Consider the following 17,060-nt stretch of genomic DNA (forward strand, 5'->3'; position numbering starts at 1 on the left):
TTATATAAGTAATATTTCTTTCTCATTAAAGAGATGAGAAAAAATCCTAAAAGGTCTGGAGGAAAACATTATATTTTCAGTGTTTTGGATATATTTTTTAGACTGTATTCAACTTAGAAATTAAATGTTTAGTATTTAACCTGTTAGATTTCTTTTATCCCTTTGTGTATCTCTGATTAAGACTACCACTGTATAGACAGAAGCCATTGTTTTAATGGCTTTTGAACTTGGTTTTTTGTTTTTTGGGTTTCTTTTTTTATTTGGTTCCATTAAAAAATTAGCTCCATATATTGACAGTTTTGATTTTGTTTTGTTTTGTTTTGTTTTGTTTTGTTTTTCTTGAGATGGAGTCTTGCTCTTATTGCCCAGGCTGGAGTGCAATGGAGCAATCTTGGATCACTGGAGCCTCTGCCTCCTGGGTTCATGAGATTCTCCTGCCTCGGCTTCCTGAGTAGCTGGGATTACAGGCACCCACCACCACTCCTGGCTGATTTTTTTTTTTTTGTATTTTTAGTAGAGACGAAGTTTCACCATATTGGCCAGGCAGGCCTTGAACTTTTGATCTCAAGTGATCCACCTACCTCGGCCTCCCAAAGTACTGGGATTACAGGCATGAGCCACTGCGCCCAGCCTGACAGTTTTGATTTGTTATAGACACAGCTTAATTACTTATTTCCTCTTCTCAGATTACATTATTCTATTGTATCCTATACTTCTTAAGAATGGTGTTGAATTAGAAATATCAGAATATAATGCCTAAGAAATCTGCCTTTTGAAAATGATTTTCAGAAGCTCAATGAAGGCTACATATTCATATAATTCATATAATTTTTATATATTTTCATGAATAATTTTCATAAAGTTTATGAATCTTCATGAGTTTTGAGCAAATATTTATATTTTAATGTTCTCCTCATTTATTTCTGTGAGCATCTTTATTGTTTCCCCAACCTTATTTAAAAACATCTTGTATGGGAGCCTGTGGTTTGTAGAACCAACTGATTTATGAAGATGAATTGAGAGGGACACTGTAACATGGTCAGGTATCTGGACACTGATTATGGCTCCTAATCATATCATTAATCAGAAGAAACTATAAATTCAGCCCAAGAATATGAATTTAATATGGCAACAAAGAATGAATAACCCTATGGAGCAGAACATGAGCCCTTCCTTGTCAAAATTGTGCAAAGTGGGAGATGGAGCTTTAATTTCTCAGGTTTATAAAAATAAAATTAAAATTAGGCTAATGGATTCTAATACATGCTAAGATCATTGCCTCTAATTACAATTGGATCTCTTCCTCTGAATCCCAGAAGACTAAGAAAAACCTCCATCCCCAGGCATTAACTCACCCAGCTTTTTTCCCTCTACCTTCAGTTGTTCCAACTGATATTCATTCTTTCCTCTATATTTTGTACCTTTTTCTCTACTTACTTCTTTCCCTGACTGTATTTAAGTGCTCCACAGCTATTCACCTCTCTCAAGGGCCTGTTTTACTTCCCTTCTTTCCTTCCCTTTCAGGCAGCTTAGAAAAATGCTTGCACCATCTTCATGTCCTCAATTCTCAGTCACTCCTTGTAACACACAGTCTGGCTTCTTACACTGCCACTCTACAAAAACCACATGCAACAGGTTGTTAATCTCCTCCTAATTGATAACTCCAGTGATCTCTTTTCAGATGCCAGTCTATTTGACTTCAAAGACATTCAGCACAATTGAACACTCCTTCCTCCTTTAAACACTGTAAAAGCATAGAAGTAATCTTTGATTCCTCTCTGCCTGCCTCACCTCTTCTCTTCTGAATCCAGTCCTGTCAGAATTCTGTTTTCTAAATAGTCCCCAAATGTTTTCCCTAGCTCCCTCTTCCCACCTCTTCACTTCACTATAGTCCAGGTCACCATCATCTCTCAACTGCAGGCTCCAACTAATCTCCATATGTCTACTCTGCCCCGTGTAAGTCATCTCTATATGGCAGCAAGAGAGCCACCATCATGTGAGTTAATATGTATGTAAAGTGCTTAGGCAGGGCCTGGCCCATATAAGTACCATATATGTGTTTATTACTATTGTTGTAGACATGTAGATTATATTGAGTCTTTTCCTTGTTTGAAACCCTTTTAATAGATTTTCATTCCACTTAGATGAAAGCCAAATGCCTTGTTGCCTGTAGGGCCCTGTGGGGCCTTAGCTGTCTCCACCCTTATCTCTTGTCACTCTTTTGCTTGCCTGTTATGCTCCAGACACACTGGTCTCCTCTCAGTTTCTCCAGCACTTCAGGCTCTCTCCTTCTCAGGGCCTTCGCACACTTTTGCTTCTGCCCGAAGTGCCTGTTACCAGACCTTAGCACACTCCTTTTTGTCTCTAAGTCTCAGATTTAATGACACCCTCTAAGAGAGTTATTTTCTGACCATCAATCTAAAGTAGCCTCTGTCTTCAGTCACTCTAATATATTACCCTTTGCTTTTATTATGTTTATTTATATAAATTTAATCATCTCTCTCACTGAAATGTAAGTTTAATTAAAGGATTTTATTGTCTTAATGACACATAGTAAACGATAACTATTAACTGAATCAATTCATTAATGGCAAGTTTTTATCTGCCAGAACAGCTCAGATACCTTTTCTATAAAGTCCTTGTCAATTCCCTGAGGCTAAGTTGGATGCTCCCTCTCTTGCCCTCAAAGTGCCCATTAAGAGCATCGTATTTAATATCCTATTGAACTCCATATGTAGTTGTCTTCTGTCTTACATGGTGAGTTCATAAAGAATAGAGAAAATGTTTCATTCATCTTTCTGCCATCTTAGTGCTTACTAAGTCTGGATGCATGAAAAAATTAGCAAACTCTCAAAGGTTTCTCGCTAGCAGAAACCTTTCTAGTGTACAAATTATAGTTTTGGATTATCTCATTGATATAGAAAACCTTTATGTTTACTTGCAAAGAGTGATGGTAGAGTATCTCCTCTGCAGTTGGGTCCCCTGTGTGAATTCTCACTAGAAACAGTTTAGCCTCAACTCAGTGAAGATGGCTCTGCGATGCTAAAGGCTCGGTGGATTCTAGAGCCTGTTGGATGCCTCTGTAGTTGTTGGGTTTGACCCAGTGATGATAAATCTTGCCTCAAGTTGGCCCTTGCATTGTCTTTCCAGCCAGGTCTTTTTGTCATTCAGATGATCGTCAAGTGCCAAAAGGAAAGTAGAACAGGTTTTCGTGCCCTTCCCCTCCAGGGCTTCTCTTCTTAGGTGGCTTTCACACTGTAGTAACTTCTCATATGGCCTTTGTGTTCATTTCCTCTCCTAAGTGGAATGGTGCACTTGGCAATTCTCTAGTGAATTGAAAAGTTTATGGTACAACCGATAAGATGCAGCAGCCTGACTTAGCGAAGAGAACTCTAGACCAAGTCAGTCCAGAAACAGATTCTGCTTCTGGGTCTGCCACTTACTTGCAAAAGGACCTGGGCTATTTCCCCTCTGTGGGCCTCAGTCTTCTCATCCATCAAGTGGATTACTGATTTTATCAAGGAAAGCCCATTTTCAGACAAAATCTTAAGTAGATTTTCAGCATATAAAATAGTTGTGCTGCTCTGGCTGAAATGGAGTCCTGCCACTAGTCTCTCTCATAGACCCCTCCTACAGCCAATTGATAGAAATGCCCCCCCTCCCATCTCTGACATTTTCAACTCAAATCCCAGGGAACAGATCCCATTGGTACAAGCACCCAAAGGAGAAAAGTTAAAAACACATTGGTTTACTGGACTTGCTTCTTTTTCCCCCATGATTCTAAAACCTGGTTTCTTATGGTTTACAACTAGGGACCTTTCTTTGCTTATAACCTACCACCTGAGGTGTTTCTAAATGGCCAAAAAACCTGAGAGTTAAATGACTAGATTCTTGGAATCTATTCTTCCCTTTCTGCCTCTTCCTGCTCTGTTCCACCCTCATCTTACTCATCTTTCCTGCTGTTGATCTTTCCTGTTGTGTTTCTATGAGGTTCTCATCATTTTTTCTTCCCCTATGTCATGATTAAAGCTATGAGAACACCATAGGTCAGAGTTTCTCCACCTGGGTTTATGTGGCCATTTTGGCATCGTTTCTAGGCAGTAAGCAAGACTGTTAGCACTGTCATTTCCTTAAGATAAAAATATAGAAAGACCAGTTACAGCAAGTACTTAGAAAGGTGTGAAAACAGTTTTACAAATCAATTCGTTGTGACAAAGTGTTCGGTATTCTCTTCCACTATAATCGCAGTCATTGAAAGAACTGCTGTCAAAAAACATTGCCTGATTTATTCATTTTGGTGTTTGAAACTGTGTGTTTGAGATCTGGGAATACTTTTAAAAATTCATTTGTTTTCCTCTTAAATAGAAAGCTTATGTAATCACTAATCCAATATATAAATACACAGGGCCTAAAGGACCATTTTCTCCCAGGCCAAGTTGACTCTTGAGTCAAGTTTAGCTTTTTAACCATGCTTGATGTTGTTATTCCTCTGATATTTCTACTTAACTTTCCTCTGCTTTCCTATTAATTTTCACATGTTGCTGCTTTGGCTTGATTGGAAATGTCAGAACAAGATGCCAGTGTGTCTCAGTCAGGACATGGCTGTGCTCAAACTGCTGTAGCCTGTTACTTGGCTCCTATGGGAAAAATACTGGGGGTGCAGTGTTTCCAGTTGGAATTGAGATGTATAAAGCATCTGCCTGATATCTTCAGCTAATGAGGTTTTGCTGAAAAATGAGTGTAATGAAAAAATGCTGGATGTTGGCAGGACCTACTGATGAAGTCTAATGAGCACAAATGAGTGTTCTGTAAGGCCCCAAAGCAGAGGCATAGAATGTTTCAAATACACTGCCCTTGAGGCAAGACCAGCCTTGGAGGACCCATTTATTTGTTGGCTCCTTTTTCTTTCCTTCTCTCCCTCCTCCCTTGCCTTTCTTTCAATAAAAGACCTATGTAAACCAGACACAGTAGATTATTTTATGCAATATAGGGCATATTAAAAATAAAACTACTTAGACCAGGGCTCAATACAATTGCAAAAATAAGAATTATGAACTTTACATGCTATATGATTTAATAGAAAAGGCAGTCATTTTTATATTTGCTTGTCAAGAACTAAAGAACTATATTCTATCAAAAAGCAGATAAGGCCTGTAATCGCAGCACTTTGGGAGGCTGAGTTGGGCAGGTCACCTGAGGTCAGGAGTTCAAGACCTGCCTGACCAACATGGTAAAACCTTGTCTCTACTAAAAATACAAAAATTAGCCAGGCATGGTGGCACGTGCCTGTAATCCCAGCTACTCAGGAGGCTGAGGCATGAGAATCGCTTGAATCTGGGAGGCAGAGGTTGCAGTGAGCTGAGATTTCGCTACTGCACTCCAGCCTGGGTGACAGAGGGGAAACTGTCGCCAAAAAAATAAATAAATAAATAAGAAAATAGGTGTTTTGTAAACAATGCTTGGAATTGAGTTTTCTTAAAATCTAATCTCAGGTGGCTGAAGAAGAGACTGTTGGTGGAATTTTGCAGACTCTGCTCCCCATGAATGTAACATGTTCCTGCACCCATGTTATTGTTAATTTTATGCATCAACTTGTCTGGACCACAGGCCGCCCAGCTATTTGGTCAAACACTATTCCGAGTGTTTCTGTGATAGTGTTTCTAGATGAAATTAACATTTAAATCAGTATACTGAGTAAAGCTTATTTCCCTCCTTAATGGGAATGGGCCTCATCCAATCAGCTAAAAGTCTGAAAGGAACAAGGCTGACCCTCCACTGAGGAAAAGGAGGATTCTGCCTGTGAGATGGCCTTCAGGCTGGGACATGGGCTTTTTTCCTGTCTTTGGAGTTGAACTGAAACATCAGCTATTCCTGGATCTGAGCCTGCCAGTCTTCAGACTGGAATGACACTGTCTGCCTTCCTGGGTTTAGGCCTTCAGACTCAGACTGGAACTAAACCATCAACTCTCCTGGGTCTCCAGATTGCCAGCTCACCTGTATATCCTGAGACTTGCCTGCCTTCGTAATTGTGTGAGCCAATCCATATGACAAATCTCTTTCTTCTTCCTTCCTCTCTCTCCTGTTTCTCTAGAGATCTCTGCCTACTACAGCAAGCAGCACATAATCTGTGAAATACATACTGTGACATGTGCCATATTGACTTCAGACCTGGACATACGTGTGGTCAGGTTAAACTCTATCACTGACTAGATGTGTGACCTTTGACAAATTATTTAACTGCTCTCCACCTCAGTTTCCTCATCTTTACAATGGGAGTTCTTGTGAGAATACACAACAAAGCTCTTGAGTAACATGTGGCACATAGCAAGCTGTCAAGATGTATTAATTCCTTAACATTCCAAACCAGACTACAAAACAACTGTAACCAAGAACATAATGAGATAATTCTTTTTTTTCAATTGTACTTTAAGTTCTGGGATACATGTGCAGAATGTGCAGGTTTGTTACATTGGTATACATGTGCCATGGTGGTTTGCTGCACCCATCAACCCATTGTCTACATTAGGTATTTCTCCCAGTGCTATCCCTCCCCTAGCCTCCCACCCCCCGACAGGCCCCAGTGTGTGATGTTCCCCTCCCTGTGTCCATTTGTTCTCATTGTTCAACTCCCACTTATGAACGAAAACATGCAGTTTGGTTTTCTGTTCTTCTGTTAGTTTGCTGAGAATGATGGTTTCCAGCTTCATCCATGTCCCTGCAAGGGACATGAACTCATCCTTTTTTATGGCTGCATAGTATTCCATGGTGTATATGTGCCACATTTTCTTTATCTGGTCCATCATTGATGGGCATTTGGGTTGGTTCCAAGTCTTTGCTATTGTGAACAATGCCACAATTAGTTCAACCATCGTGGAAGACAGTGTGGCAATTCCTCAAGGATCTAGAACCAGAAATACCATTTGACCCAGCAATCCCATGAGATAACTCTTATCTACAAGCTGTCATGTATTTCCACATGTTGTAAATGGACATCTGTGCTTCTTTCTGTGTCACCCTCCTAGAAAAGACTCAGACACTTCTCACTGCCCTCTCCCCAAACCCAAACCTACTGATTTTTTCTTATAATAGTCATCTAGTTACCCACATAATCCAGTGGTAGCAATGCCTCTGAATGATTTAGTTTGAGTGCTTATTCTACTCTCATAAGCAAAATTAAAACTTGATATTTAATGGTGCCACTATATAACCATAACCATTTCCAGAGATTTTAGTGTAAAAGGTTGACTAGCCTTAATTGATTAAAACGGTGTAAAGATGACATTAATACATATGGTACATCTACAAAATGGAATACCAAGCAGAGTGACGATGAGAATGTGTTCTATGTGTTAATATATGAAAAGAGTTCCATGATATATAATTATTAACTAGAAAAAGGTGCTGAGAGTAACTTTTGTGTAGAAATGTAAGAAAATAAGAATATGTATTTGCATTTGCTGTTGTAGGCATGAGGAAACTGTAGAGCAAGACATAAATAATCATAGCAGTGACTGGTTGTTAGATGGAGGGAAACTGTGGGGATGAAGGCCCCAGATGGGAATGACATGTCACTGAAAACTTTTCATAATTGTTAAATTTTGAACCTTATGAATGAATTATCTATTGAAAAAATTAAATTAGAAAAAAAGAACAAGGAAAAGGAACACTATTAGGGCACATTCACATTAAGTTTTCTCTGTGTGCCCTTTGAAAGTTAGATTACAGTGTTTTATTTATAGCCTCCTGCTGCAGATCTCCTAGCTTTACTACTTTGACCTGATTTGAGTAATTTTAAAACTAGAATCTAGACAGGTAGACTTGCAGTGTCTTAATTACTGTAGTTTTAAATTTTGAGCATGATGAGTTGCAATATTAATATAGTTAGTGCCCAGCTTATAGAGAGGTTATACTATAAAAGTTCCTTTTCCACTGTACACTTAGAAATGATTAAGACGTTAAATTTAGGTTATGTGGGGGTTTTATTACAATGAAAAAATGTTAGAAAAACACAATCTGACTTTATAGAAATGAAAATTTTGAATGAGAATGTGTCTCACTACAGGGTTTTGGTCCTCAGTCATACCGTTACTCTGACGTGTACACTCTTATAGTGTATATAAATGTGTACATTTTACTGATTATTTTCTTTTGTTAAAAATATCCTTGTTTACATTTGCAAGCATTTGTTGGGTATTCTCAAGGAAATATTTGTGTATTGCTAATGAATGTAACCAGCAATACTAAAAAAAAAAAGTTCTTCCTCCAGACCATCAAATGAATAACAATTGCTTTTCTTTTAGTACGAGGTATTGCCTACATCCTAAGTGAGAAAAGTAAGCATGGGGGCCCCTGTAGTTTCACAGACCACTCATACACATTCTAAAAGCTAAATAACGCTTTCAAAGGCATGGCATGAGGTGGTCCAAGATTCGTGCCAAGTGTCTCATACAGGCAGTGCCAACTATTTCTAGTAGGGACAAAAGATATTTGGATACCCTGATGTTTGGGGGAGTTTGGGAGGAGACTAGGTTAAAAGAGTGAGTCAGGATCTGGATAGATAAAAGAACGGAGAGAGCAGTCCAAATGTAAAGGGACAGTGGACAGAAACGTGAGATGGACATGAGTGAACTGTTTTTTGATGGAGTGCTCTAAAACAGATGGGAGACCAACAGGAAACAGTAGGTCATCCCTGAGTTGTAAAAGCCCTCGAGAAGTTTGGGCTTTATTTGGGAAACATTAGTTTTGGGGTAGAGTGGTAATATCCTAAATATTGCTATATCTGTTTACTAACTCTTCTCTCTTCCCTTTCTTCATGCATTCAAGAAATATTTTTTGACCACCTCCTTTGTGCAAATCATTGATACAAGAAAATGAACCTGACCATAAAGTGCAGACAACAGGCAAAGGCAGGTGTGGAGCAGAAAGCTGAGGAAGCCTATTGCAGTGACCCAGGATTGTGATTGTGTTACTGGCATTGATAGATGGCTAATGTTTTTTGGACACTTACTTTATGCCAGTGTTAAATGCTTATATATTATGTATTATTCTCATAAACCTAGGAAATAGATATTTTTATTATTCCCAATTTATAGATGAGGAAACTGAGGCTTATTGATGTTAAGTGACATAGTGAGTCACACAGCAAATAATAGTATAAGTATCATTGTGCAACAGATCAAAGTTTGCAAATATTTTACTTGCCCTCTTTTGTTTGATCCTCTTCTTTTGTGGTAGGGACTGTAAATATTTTTCCCATTTTACAGATAAGCAAAGAATTGAGAAACTTGCCCTGGCAGTCATTCATCAAATAGTAAGGATGACTATTATGTTCCATGCGTGGGGAGGTGGCAGTAGACCAGCTAGATCAAGTTCCCTGCTCTCAGGGAGTTACTTTCTGAAGGGAATGAATAACAATAAATGATATAATTTCTGTATCGGACAGGTACTATGAGGCAGACAAAATAAGCTAAAGTGGTAGACTGGGGTTGGAGATGCCTGAGGAGAACAACTTTGGCCATGGTGGAGAGAGGAGCCCTGTGTGGCAGGGATGATGGTTGAGACCTGTATGTCCAGAGAGCATTCGTTCTGCAACCTGGAGGAGAAAACATACCAGACAGCTGTAACCAGTGCACTTGATGGGAACATAGTTAGCATGTTCAAGGGACAGAGAGGACCCAGGGTGGCTAAAACATGGTGAAGAAGAGAAGAGCGAATAAGAAAGAAGAGGCAAGCATGCCAGAGCTAGATCATGGAGGGCCTCTTGGGCCTGATAAGCAGTTTTGTTCTCATTCTACAGGAAGTTACTGGAGAGTTTTAGGCAGAGTGTTCATATGCATGTGTGAGTGGGGTGTAGTAGTAGTGAGATGATCTGATTTACACTTTTTAATTACTGTTTTCAGGATGGACTGCTGTGAATGGGTGGAATGGGGTTTAAGACTGAGGTAAGTAGACCAGTTAGTTGACCAAGCAAAAGATCATGGTTACTTTAACTAGGGTGGTATTAGCAGTGGAGAAGGAGAGAAGTGGTATGTTTGAGACATATTTTGGAGGTAGAGCCAATGTGACGACTTGGTGAATTAGCAGCACGTCACAGAGGCAGACAGTATACTATAATGGATAAGAAGTAGATTGGATTGCGCATGTTTGAATCTCCATGTTGCCACTTAATAGCTGTATGTATTAGCTTATCATGTTGGATAAGTTTTTTAACCACTCTTTGCCTCAGTTTTCTCATCAGTAGATGAGAATAATTATAGTAACCTACCTAATAGGGGTGTTTAAGAATATATAATTTAATATAGCCACCTGATTCTCAATAAATGTTCTCAGTTTTGGTCGTTGTTTTGTTTTGGTTTTTTTGCTGTTATTGGTTATGGGGTTTGAAGGAAAAAGGAATTTAGGATGACTTACACATTTTTTTGGCCAGAGCAAATGAGCTCATAATATGGGGCCTTATAGAGATAAGAAATGCTTTGGGAGTTAGTAGATTTAAGGATGGAGATCGGGTCAATTTTGTCCACAGTAATCTAAGGCACTCATCAGATGAGAGGATCATTGCTTGAGGAAGTGACAAGATAGAACTTGTATGTAGATCTTTGAATCTAAAGTCTGTCTTCTTTCTGCTCTTTGAAAGGCAGGATAAGTGAGTGATTATGAACACAGAATCTGCAGTCAGACTGCCTGAGTCTGAATTCTAGCTCCACTAGGTCTGTGTCCTTGGATAAATTGCTTAAACTTTCTGTTTAAGTTTAAATTGCTTAAAGTTTCTTGGATAAACTTCCTTAAACTAAATTGCCTCAGTTTTAAACCTGTAAAATGGGATAATAGTTTGATAAAGCACTGAAACAGTTCCTGGCATGTGGAGTATAGTTATGTAAAGTGTTCACTGTTGTTGCTACTTTTAAATCCTGAACATTGCTATGGAAATGCAAAGAAAACAACATTCAAGATACTGTGCAAAGGAAGGCTTCACAGGATTCTGGTGACTAATTGCATATGGAGGTTACGTAAAAGAGAGGCATCAAAGATGATTCTGAGGTTCTGAGCTAGAGTGACCCATTGAATGAGGATTAAAGAATAAGAACCTGTTTGGGATGGAGGTGGGGTTGATGATGAGGATTGAGTTTTAGATCTATTAACTTTGGAAATAGCCAAGAGAAAATGTCCAGAAAACAGTTTAAAATGTGGGAACTAGAACTTAAGAGAAAGGTCAAGACTAGAAATATAAACATGGAAACATCTGCTTATAATAGCGGCGGCAACCTGACTAGAGCAGCCACTGCAGGGACACCAGCTGCAGCAGGGGAAGTGTGGCCAGGGCTGCACACTCCATGGAGCCAGAGGGGGCCAGGAGCAGGCAGGAGCCCCACTCCCTACTGAGTTGGTGGGGCAGGAGCCCCATGCTTTCAGGTGCAGCTGCAGCTGTCCAGCCGCAGATCCAGACCCAGGCATCCTTGTACTCATGGGGGCCTGGGAAGCCCCCGGCCCCCACAGGCTCAGAAGTGCCTGCTCTCATTCCCTGGCCTCTCCCCACTCCCAGCACCTGCTGCAGTACGGAACAAAGTTGTGACTGAGCCTGGGTGCTGATGCAACACAGCTGGGTGTGCATCAGCTCAGGGCAGCATTGACATGCCAACCCCCTGCTGCCTCAGCCCCCTCTGGGCTTTGAGCACAGAAGGGAGGCCGGTGGGGCTAAGGGCAGCTTGTCGTGGGCCTACAGGTACCCCTTGGCACAAACAGCCTGGGCACCCTGGACAGCATGTTAATGATGGCAGGAAGCAAACAGGCTCCTGGGCAGCAAGTGTGGCGGGTCCCTGGTGAAACTCCACCTTCAAACCAGGGATTACCTGAAGCCTGAGGGCCACGCTGCCACCCCTGGGTGGAGTCTGCAGCCCAGAGTGAGAACCTGTGCTTTTTCCAGGCCCACCCATGGACCAATCAGCATGCACTTCCTCCCTTCTGAGCCCATAAAAACCCCCAGACTCAGCCAGACGTAGGGACTACCAGCTGCAGGAAAGAGCTACCCACTTCAGGTCTTCAGGTCTCCTTGACTCATTGGGATGACCTGCATGCAGAAAGGAGCTAACCACTTTGGGTCTACTGAGAGCTATTCTGTCACTCAATAAAGCTCCTTTCTGCCTTGCTCACCCTCTAGTTGTGTGTGCCTCATTCTTCCTGGACATGGGACAAGAACTTGGGACTCGCCAAGTTGGCAGGACTGAAAGAGCTGTAACACAAACAAGGCTGAAACATGCACCGCCCCCCTCTGCCCGGCTCATCACATTGCTCACCCACATACCCCTCACTACCCCACGCCTGGCTCATCCTTGACAAGTGTGGGATCCAGGCTGGTAGTGCAAGCTGAGCACAGCCTACCAGGCCACGTGGGTGGAAGGAGCCCAGTTGGTGTGGACAATATTCAAGTAGAAGGCTCCACTGGCCACAATGGTTTCTGGCTGGCAAAATGACTCCCCAAGGATCCTATGACACTTAGAGATAATAGCTTAAAGCTACTAGAGTTTATGAGATTTGAGAAAGAGAATGAATAGAATGAATATGTGACCATAGACTTGTGTTAGGATTATGTATCTCTAAAGACAGGGCAGGATAGATTGTAGAGGGCAGAAGTTCAGAGGCAAGAAAGGTAAGGACATAATTATAGTCTTATGTTTGAGAAATGAAAGGAAAAAAAATGGGTAGTAGCTAAGTGTCTTAGTTTGTTCAGGTTGCTATAACAAAATGCCATAAACTGGGTAGCATATCAACATCAGAAATTTATTTCTTGCAGTTCTAAAAGCTGGGTGATCCAAGACCACGGTGCTGGTAGATTGAGTGTCTGGTGTGGGCCTGCTCTCTGGTTCATAAATGGTGCCTTCTCCCTGTGTCCTCACATGATGGAAAGGGGGCAGGACCTGTTTTATAAGGATACCAATCGTGCTCATGAGGGTTCTGCCCTCATGACCTAATTACCTCCCAAAGCACCCCTCTCCATTCCGCAGCCCCTTATCCCTTGCCAATACCATCACCTTGGGGATTAAAATTTCAACCTGAATTTCAGGAGGAACATACACATTCAGACCATAGCATTAAAGAAGGTGTTAAGTCACCTGAGGATGTCTTTAAAAAGACGTTCAGAATCATTTGGGGAAGAACTAGCCATATAAAAAAATAGGATGTCTTAGAATGGTGGAAGCCAATGGGATCTAGGGCAACATAGGCATTATAGCAAATCTAGACAAGGAGGAGGGCCGCAGCTGTCCAAGGATAGGTGTGAAGATAACAATAAAGCAAATGTGCAACTACAGCAAGAATTAGTGCCCTTTATTGAGTGTTTTTGTGTGAAATACTGCGCTTAGCACTTTGTTTGCAGTTTTCTGAGATAGGGACAATTTTTTTTTTTTTTTTTTTTTTTTTTTTGGAGACGGAGTCTCACTCTGTCGCCCAGGCTGGAGTGCAGTGGCCGGATCTCAGCTCACTGCAAGCTCCGCCTCCTGGATTTACGCCATTCTCCTGCCTCAGCCTCCCAAGTAAGCTGGGACTACAGGCGCCTGCCACCTCGCCCAGCTAGTTTTTTGTATTTTTTAGTAGAGACAGGGATTCACCATGTTAGCCAGGATGGTCTCGATCTCCTGACCTCGTGATCCGCCCGTCTCGGCCTCCCATAGTGCTGGGATTACAGGCTTGAGCCACCGCGCCCAGCCACAATTATTATATTCTCTGTAGAAATGAAAAATTGGAAACCATTTAAATGTCCATCAACACAAACATTTTAAAAATAAAGTATGGTATATCCACAGAATGTCATGTCCTGCAGTCACTTTTTTTTTTAATGAGGTAGATCTGCCAAAGAAAGATACCAGTAAAATACTTTTATGTGATAGTAAACACGTGTGTGAAATCTTATCTGTTATCCATCTCTCCTAGTAGATTGAACTCCTCAAGGAGAGACATTGGATCATATTGATATTCTAACATGGAGTCTTGTGGATTAGTGTCCTCTTGGTCAGATGAATGAATCAACAAATGTCTGTAAAATGAAGATTACTAGTACCACACAGGGCTTGAGTATGTGTATATATGTGTGTGTGTGTTTGTGACCTATGAGCAGAAAGTATTATTATATTATTAGGAAAAATGCCATTCAGAAAAGAAGGTATTAATTACTATTAGGAAATTATCAGAGAGACTTAATGGGTTTTGAACAACAGTGGTGGTGGTTTGCTGGATGCAGTGGCTCACACCTCTAATCCCAACACTTTGGGAGGTCAATGTGGGCAGATCACTTGGGCCCAGGAGTTCAGGACCAGCCTTGGCAATATGGTGAAATCTGTCTCTAAAATATATATATATAAAGTAGTCAGGTGTGGTGGTGTGCACCTGTAGTCCCAGCTACTTGGGAGGCTGAGGCAGGAGGATCACCTGGGCCCAGGAGGTCTAGGCTGCAGTGAGCCAGGATCACACCACTACAATCCAGCCTGGGCAACAGAGTGAAAACCTGTCTCAAACAAACAAACAAACAAACAAAGAAACCAATAGTGGTGGTTTGAAGAAAATGGTAAAAACAGAACAGATGGTTTCAACTTTGGCAGTGAAAGGAAGAGAGTTTTAGGAGTGGGGCTGTCCGAGCTGAATTCTTTCTCTCAGTGGTGAGTGGGGCAAAGGGTCCCACTTGGGCTGGAGTTCTAAGTCCAAGCTCATTGTGGTAGATGGTTTGTGAACCAGACTATCTGAAATGCTTAGTTTTTACAATCAAAGAGCTCTTCAGCCCTCTGACAGTCCCCTAACTAGATGCTCAGTATGATTCAACATGTATAGTGACCATTTTAGATCTGAGTACTCTGTTACACAAGTGGAAACAATATCCTAAACAGACCTATGATTCAAAAAGAAGATTCCAGTTTGCCAATTACAATCTGTAAGTTGCCTTATTTATTATTGAAATATCATCTGTATTCTAGTATGTTTTCATTTGCTTTTTATTTAAGAATCCCATAACTGTCCTGAAGATTGTACATAATGGCCTATTCTAAGGTTACTCTTCCTTTTAAAGCAGTAAATACTAGATCTCATCCAAGAGAAATAGAGCTTAATTTTTTCATTTGTTGTTAGAAATCTTGATGAGGCTTTGAAAACTTAAGTTTTTTCTCATCCTTTTGAGAAACATTTAATTATAAGGTCTTTATCAAGTAAAAACAGAATTTATAAAATTTTAAATGGGTATTTGTTTTTGTTGGATTGTTGAATCACATTTTCTCTTGCACATTCATTTAAATCAAATGAAAGTCTGCCTGAAATGGCACTTTCACGATGATTCTGGGAACCATCCCTTTGATTGTATGGTATTTACTGCTGATATATGTATGCCGGTGTTTCTTGCCTTCCATCATACATAAATTTCAGTGGCATATTGAATACCATAGAGAGGAACTGATTGATGATAAATCAAATGTTTTACAGCATATTATTGGGACTGTTGGATTCATTACTATAAAAGAGTTATGTTTGATCAGTATTTTCAGAGCTCCCTAATACTACAATTTATTGGTGCTTCTTAATGTTCTCTGTTAATTATATACAGGTTCCAAAATTGGGTTCAATTTAACATGTATAATACATGTTATAGTGAATCTTTATCACACAAAAAATGAGTAGCAAATATCCAACACCATCTTTGATTAGAACTATTAAGTCCAACAGCTTGTATTTAATGAACATAATGTTAATTACATAGTCAACTGGGTAGTTCATGCTCTATTATAAGAATTATCTATTAGAATAAAGCTATTTAGATGTAGAAGGTGCCAAAGGAAAATTGGCTAACAAGAAAGGGAATAACCTTATATGTGGTTAAGATGTCAGATGAACAATTTTAACTCATGGTCGTTTTTTTTTTACAGAGAATACATAAATTGGGTTTTTATTTTTAGTTCCTCCTCTTCCCTTTAGAGTTAAATGATGGAAAATGACTCTCGGTCCCCAAACTACTCTTATGCATCATTCAAAATAACCCTGACAGGCTAGCCCCTGTGGTAGTGATGAGGTTTACAGCTTTCCATTCCTTGGTGTTCCATTACTCTGTCTACACCATCAAATTGATTAGTAGGCAGTGGCAAGCAAGGAAAGAAAGGTGGCCGCTGAGAGCCAGCTAGTGCCCATCATTTTAATGAACTGCTTAGAGATGGTTAATATTGTCCTTGATTCTCACTGTAGCTGATTATGACCAGATCTTTTAAAATGTTTTCCCCTTCCCTTATTCTGCATTACAGGGCCCACTGGAAAATGATTTGGTAGTTTATGTGGCACTTATAGCAGAAAGCCAAAGGTATGAAATCCAAGTGGGTGGTGTGTTTTTTTGTGGGGAGGGAAGGGGAAATGATTGCTTTATGTTTACAATATCGAGTATGGTAGAAGATATTAACTTCAGAAACTCCTTTACAGGCTTTCAGGGCTATCATTAATGTCACTTTAAATGGCCAGCATATTATTCTTTTCATGTTTAAAAATAATTTTGTTTTAGTTGTGAATATTAAAGACTGTGACCAGTGCCAGTGTTGCCTGGGTTGTAGTTTTGAGAAATTCATGCAAACACATGGGATTACCAAAATCAGTGCTTACCCTCCCTGCCAGCCCCTCATGTTTCCATCTGATGCTTCGTGGAGGATCCATAAGGACCTCTGAAGTCTAGTGCAGATGGCAAATTGCTAATACTAACAAATTAATAATGCCCTCCAAGTTAGCATGTTCCCTTTTATCCTCCTCCTTCATTGCTTCCTAAACTGTAAATGTGTTTTCTAAAAACATCTCTTTTTTTCCCTATGATCTTTAGACTTCAAGTTTTTCTGAACACATATGGTATTCAAACTCAAACTCCTCAACAAGTAGAACCCATTCAGATATGGCCTCAGCAGGAGCTTGTAAAAGTAAGTGATTCTGCCTTTTACTTTCCTTACTTTGTAGAGGTACTAGAGCTTGATGGCTGGACTTAGTTTACAGACAAGTCACACAGTTAAAATCTGATTCTGGTATAGGACCAGTAATCCAAAAGCTTCTAATTAAATGGA

General features: G+C 40.2%; 1 protein-coding gene across 3 annotated transcripts in view; it reads left to right on the forward strand.

Annotated features, from left to right (window-relative positions):
• Positions 1 to 17,060, forward strand: part of LOC108527348 (phosphorylase b kinase regulatory subunit beta) — a 115,319-nt gene that overhangs the window by 41,364 nt on the left and 56,895 nt on the right. For all 3 annotated transcript variants that reach the window (XM_017868558.1, XM_017868550.1, XM_017868567.1), the window contains exons 7-8: positions 16,266 to 16,321; positions 16,826 to 16,919. In XM_017868558.1, coding sequence (XP_017724047.1) covers positions 16,266 to 16,321; positions 16,826 to 16,919 — 150 coding nt within the window. The remainder of the gene's footprint in view (positions 1 to 16,265; positions 16,322 to 16,825; positions 16,920 to 17,060) is intronic.

Source organism: Rhinopithecus bieti, unplaced genomic scaffold (genome assembly GCF_001698545.2).
Source record: "Rhinopithecus bieti isolate Rb0 unplaced genomic scaffold, ASM169854v2 scaffold_618, whole genome shotgun sequence".
Classification (NCBI taxonomy): domain Eukaryota; kingdom Metazoa; phylum Chordata; class Mammalia; order Primates; family Cercopithecidae; genus Rhinopithecus; species Rhinopithecus bieti.